The sequence below is a fragment of the Melospiza georgiana genome, chromosome 4 (genome assembly GCF_028018845.1).
Source record: "Melospiza georgiana isolate bMelGeo1 chromosome 4, bMelGeo1.pri, whole genome shotgun sequence".
NCBI lineage: Eukaryota > Metazoa > Chordata > Aves > Passeriformes > Passerellidae > Melospiza > Melospiza georgiana.
In genome coordinates this window covers 75,385,196-75,391,195 of record NC_080433.1, presented here as the reverse complement: position 1 = coordinate 75,391,195, position 6,000 = coordinate 75,385,196, and the positions used below count along the sequence as shown (strand labels likewise).

Genomic DNA, 6,000 nt, shown 5'->3' with positions numbered 1-6,000 from the left:
TGCTTACCTGGCTCTGCTCCCCAGAGCCAGCCCAGAGCCCACCCTGGCACTGCTCACCTGGCTCTGCTCCCCAAAGCCAGCCCAGAGCCCAGCCTGGCACTGCTCACCTGGCTCTGGTCCCCAGAGCCAGCCCAGAGCCCAGCCTGGCACTGCTCACCTGGCTCTGCTCACCAAAGCCAGCCCAGAGCCCAGCCTGGCACTGCTCACCTGGCTCTGCTCCCCAAAGCCAGCCCAGAGCCCAGCCTGGCACTGCTCACCTGGCTCTGCTCCCAGAGCCAGCCCAGAGCCCAGCCTGGCACTGCTCACCTGGCTCTGCTCCCCAGAGCCAGCCCAGAGCCCACCCTGGCACTGCTCACCTGGCTCTGCTCCCCAAAGCCAGCCCAGAGCCCAGCCTGGCACTGCTCACCTGGCTCTGCTCCCCAGAGCGAGCCCAGAGCCCAGCCTGGCACTGCTCACCTGGCTCTGCTCCCCAAAGCCAGCCCAGAGCCCAGCCTGGCACTGCTCACCTGGCTCTGCTCCCGACAGCCAGGCCAGAGCCCAGCCTGGCACTGCTCACCTGGCTCTGGTCCCCAAAGCCAGCCCAGAGCCCAGCCTGGCACTGCTCACCTGGCTCTGCTCCCCAAAGCCAGCCCAGAGCCTGGCCTGGCACTGCTCACCTGGCTCTGCTCCCCAAAGCCAGCCCAGAGCCTGGCCTGGCACTGCTCACCTGGCTCTGCTCCCCAAAGCCAGCCCAGAGCCCGGCCTGGCACTGCTCACCTGGCTCTGCTCCCCAGAGCCAGCCCAGAGCCTGGCCTGGCACTGCTCACCTGGCTCTGCTCCCCAAAGCCCAGCCTGGCACTGCTCACCTGGCTCTGCTCCCCAGAGCCAGCCCAGAGCCTGGCCTGGCACTGCTCACCTGGCTCTGCTCCCCAAAGCCCAGCCTGGCACTGCTCACCTGGCTCTGCTCCCGACAGCGAGCCCCGTCCAGGTGGCAGCGGAAAGAGGCCAGCACAAAATACGCCGCCGCTCTCATGCTGGGGTCATAGCTGCTCAGGGCAGCCACGGTGAGACCCAGGGCATTGACTTCCACAAACTTGTGACAGGCCACCACGCACTCTGAGGGGATGGGAGAGAAGCAGAGAGCAGCCTGTGTTAGCACTGACAGTCCAGGGTGTGTCACAGCACTCGAACCCCTCACACCCCTGGCCATGAGCACCCATTCCTGGCTCTACCCCACAAACTGTGACCTCAGGCCACAGAGGCTCCTCCAGCTGACAGAGGGCTCCAGCAATTCCCTCTCAGCAGGAATTATCTACCTGAGCTGAAATGCACAGGGCTGCTCCCATTTATTGAGACAGGGATGATCCTGCCCACCAGGCCATGCAAAGTTGTGGTAAATTTTGTACACACATCTTTGTGTCTCACTGTGTCAGGGAAGCTGAGTACAAAGAACAACCAGAAGGAAAATTCATCTCTCCAGAACACTACAGGGTGCCTGAAAAAGCAGCACTAAAAAGGTCTTGCACAGAAAGGATGGGAGAGTAATACATGAACAGCCCATAAAGCACAGCAGGTGCCCCTGTGTAGGCACAAGCGACTCTGGTGGTCAGGCCTGCCCTGAGCCCTTCCAGGTAAAACAAAACCCAGCAATGAGCAGAGATCAGCCCCAGAGCAAGCAGGAAGCACACCCTTCAATGCAGCATTCAGCCTTCACAGCGTTTTGCCATCAGGATCTGGGGTTTCTCCTCTAAGGGCTCCTGCTCTGTGTGCTTTGGATGTGTTTGCTGCCATCTGCACTCACTGATGGCAGGAAATGACTGGGTGTGAACCTCCCACCTCACCTCCAGGAATGGAGCTCCATGGCACCTCAGGGGTGTTTTACAGCCACAGCCTGGAATTGATAATCAGCACCAATCCCACACTGGACAGTGCCATCCCTTTCTTCCCTCCTTTTTTCTTTGCTTACCTTTCTGGCCTTTCGCTCCTGTTTTTCTGGCCTTTCTTTCTTGCCTTTCTGGCTGGTCTTTCTTGATTTTTTGGGCCTGCCTGCCTTCTTTGGCCATTTTTGGCATTTCTGCCGGACTTTTTTGGCCATTTTTTGGCCTTTCTCCCTGTCTTTTTTGGCCATTTTTTGGCATTTTTCCCTGTATTTTTTGGCCAGTTTTTGGCCTTTTTGCCTTTTTTGGGCTTTCTTTTTGCCTTTTTTGCCCTTTTTTTGGGCTTTCTTCTTGCCTTTTTTGGGCTTTTTTGCCCTTTTTTTGGGGCTTTCTTTTTGCCCTTTTTTGGCCTTTCTTTTTGCCCTTTCTTCTTGCCTTTACTCCCTTTTTTCTTGCCCTTTTTTCTGGCCTTTCTTGCCTTTTTTCTTGCGGTCATTTTGCCCTTTTTCCTTTCTTTTTTTTTTCTCTTTTTTCTTGCCTCTTTTTTGCCTCTTTTCTTGCCTTTCTTGCCTTTTTTCCCCTTTTCTTGGCCTGTTTTTGGCTTTGCTCCTTGCCTTTTTTAGCGTTTCTTCTTGCCCTTTTCTTGCTTTTTTTCTTGTGTTTTTTTTTGCTTTTTCCCCCTTTTTTCTTGTCTTAATTGCCTTTCTCTTTGCTTTTTTTCCTGCCTCTTTTCTTGCATTTTTTGCCTCTTTCTTGCCTTTCTTCTTGCCTTTTTTATTCCTTTTCTTGCCTGTTTTCATGCCTTTCTTCTTACCTTTTTTCTGGCTTTTTTCCCCCTTTCTTCCTGCCTTTTTTATTCCTTTTTTTCCCTTTTTTCTTGCCTTTCTCGCCTTTTCCTATGCCTTTGCCATAGGAGAATTTCTCTCATGCATTCACACTCCTGAACCCAGTCTGTAAATAATCTTCTAAAACAAACAGAGAAGGATCTTTATTCACTATCTCCATGTGTGCAAGGTGGGAAAAGCTCGTTAACTGCCAGCATGGCAGAGGATTCCATCAGAGCAATCCTGGAGACCAAGGCCTTCCATCAGAGCAGAAGGCACTAAGCACACAAAACCTGCAGTGGGAAGGGTCCTGGCAGTCTCTTCTCTCCTCCATTGGACCTGTGCTTAACCATTCCCCAGTAATTAGGTATGCTCGTGGCTCTTAAAGCATTTCAAGTTCCTTGAGGGATGAAGGTGTGTAGAGGCACTGTATTTGTTTCCTTTGGGGTTATGTAATATTTTTATGGAAGGGTTTGAATCTTACCTTTTCCTCCCTGCACTGCGTCCTTAGAACAAGGCTGTGGACACTCCTTTTCTCCAAATACAAAAATAATTTAGGAGACAGAGCAGTGTTTGTCAGAAAGAACAAGGGTAGGGACTGATGGTGCCAGCGTGGTGGCTTGTACCACTCTCGGACACTTTTGGGAATCATCGCTCCTGTCATGTACTGGAGCCAATTTCAGCAGGAGTTCCACTCTCTCCTGTGCTTTCCAAGAGTTCCCTGTGAGTGAAGGCTCATGATGGCATCCAGCTCAGGAGGCATCGACTGACTCCTTCCACCAAAGCAGAGACACAAAACAGAGCTGCCTTCACTGCAAACCCCCGCTCAAACCTGGATGTGCAGCAGGATTTCACTGCAAACCCCTGCTCAAACTGTGCAGCAGGATTTCACTGCAAACCCCTGACCAAAACTGGACTGTGCAGCAGAATTTCTGCTCCACCTTGGGAGCACATGCACCAATCCTCTGCAAAACCACTGATCCAGCTCTTACCCACTGTGTTACCGCAAGAGAGAATCCAAGGGCTGGGTGTGCTCAGGATAAGGAGAGCTGCAAGGTTCGCACTTCCCAAAACCGTCACTGACAGCAGATGCATTACGGCATTTCCGTAAGAATATAAATATATACTGAGGATTTTCCTGAGAGGCCAGATTTTCACTTATTTAGGAAACAAGGAAGTTGAAACATGGTGGAATCTCTCCACACAACAGATGCTTCAGGAGCTGACAGTACAGATTTCTCCAAGTGCCACATTCAGAGCAAATGAATTTTGGTCTTGGAAGCCAATTTTGAGACAATCCTCCCAGACACAAGGTACTGGCTGAGGACACAGTGAAACAGAAAAGGAGACACTGGGCATTGTGTGACATCAGGAAGCAAATTTCTGTTTATTTGCCTTTCTTCAAGAACTCCAAGTCACCATTAGGCAAAGGAGTACATACAAGGATGTACAAGAAAAAGATTAAAAGAGACTTCTTCATTATTGTATTCTGTGGCATGAAAGCCAAAAGCCTTTTGTATTTGTTTGTTTGTTTTTAAAGGAGCTGTTTCTCCTCTGGCTGAGGTGTTTCACTTCAGAGAACAACCTACCATTTGCAGGAAACCTCTTTAGAAAATCAGAAGTGAGCACAACTATTGCTGAGCTGTTTTCCTAAACAATCACTGCCAGCTGCACTAACAGCATTTTAGCAGACACTTGTGAGTTTGTGATCCCCTAGGTTTATAAAGAAACAGGAAATCCATCTGCAGGGTGCCAGGCGTGGGGAAAGGCAGTTGGAGTTGCTTCCCCCTCAGCAGATTCCCACCTGCTATAACCAAACTGTGTGTGTTCAGTACAGCCATGGTGCCCTGGCCAATCTGCCTGAAATCTGCCCAGGCACAGACAGCTTGCCCACAGTCCAACACACTGTCTCAGTAACTGTCATATATCATTAAACCCCACAGTTTGTGGGGCTGTATTGCCCACAGTCCAATACACCCTCTCAGTAACTTTCATGTATCATTAGACCCCACAGTTTGTGGAGCTGTATTGACCACAGTCCAACACACTGTCTTGGTAACTGTCATATATCATTGAACTCCAGAGTTTGTCTCCTAACATCCTTCACACAATGCTCTGCCTGTTCACATCCACACTGTACGCCGATGAACTGGAACAGCCTCGGCCAAAATCAATGAAGATGCCTTCAGAGTCAGAGTCGATGGACTCCAAGATCTGATCCACCATGTTCTCAGGGCTGGAGGAGGGAGCTGGCAGTAAGGCAGTGTCTGTGTCCAGCTCCAAGGAGCTGTGTGGGTCGCCAGTGGAGCGGAAGAGCCCCTTCTGGGGCTCGGCCGTGCCCAGTTTGCTGGAGCACTGCCCCGGCGCGGCGCCGGGCCTCTCCGGCTCTCCGGGCAGCGAGCCTTTCACGGAGCCCCTGGAGCCGCTGTCCGTGATGGGGGCGAGGCCGGGGTAGCCCTGGAGCTGCAGGCAGGAGGTCATTTCCGACACCGAGTGCCTGCGGATGCCCGCCCCGTTGGCGGCCGCGCTCTCGCTGTCGTACTCGGCCACGGGCGTCAGCAGCGGGTTGTTGTAGCTCTTGGAGCGCACCACAGGGTTCTTGGCCAGGATCTCCCCCGACCTGGAGCGCCTGAAGAACCGCTTCTCTGTGAACAGAGAACCACAGTCACACCTGCACAGCCTCCTGGGATGGTACTCCTAACTATCAGTGTTCAAAGGAAATGCGAAGTCCTGATTATTCATAAGCTTTTCTGCAATGAAACTTCTCTAGAAGAAGTTGCTGATTTTGGAGATTCAGATTGCCTAGATTTCTTTAGCATACTGTAGACCCCAAATCCATCTTTACAAATGATAACTGAGATTCCCTTATATTCACATACCTTCAGTGGCTGAACTAAAACAGTAAATACAGTGAGAGGTGATAGTTGTAAGGACCTCCTTTAGACAGGAACAGAAAGTGAAATTCTGTTCTTTTTCGGGTTATAAACATTTTTAGTAGCTGAAATTTAACTTTTCCATTCATCCTGGGAAAATAAAGTCTCTTCAAATTTGGAGCATGAGGATTAAGACAGGCAGTTTTTCTACTGATTCTGGAAAACCCTTCAAAGTTCAGAGACCACATGGGGGAGACCACCAAGAGTGACTGAGAATGTTAACTAGAGGGCAGTGCCCACAGAAACCTCTCTTTTGGGGGCGCAAATCTGCCTTAAATCCAGCAGCAATTGCTTGAATGCTGTTAACCAAGTGGGAGTTTCAAAAAAATAGGCAGCAGATGGCAGCAAGTGAGCACTGAGCTCCCTCTCTGGCATTAGTTTAGTGCT

General features: G+C 51.0%; 1 protein-coding gene across 5 annotated transcripts in view; it reads right to left on the bottom strand.

Moving 5' to 3' along the window:
* Positions 1-4,053: 4,053 nt before the first annotated feature.
* Positions 4,054-6,000, bottom strand: part of PRR5 (proline rich 5) — a 57,177-nt gene continuing 55,230 nt past the window's right edge. For all 5 annotated transcript variants that reach the window (XM_058022956.1, XM_058022955.1, XM_058022957.1 and 2 more), the window contains one exon: positions 4,054-5,325. In XM_058022956.1, coding sequence (XP_057878939.1) covers positions 4,784-5,325 — 542 coding nt within the window. In that variant the 3' untranslated portion in view covers positions 4,054-4,783. The remainder of the gene's footprint in view (positions 5,326-6,000) is intronic.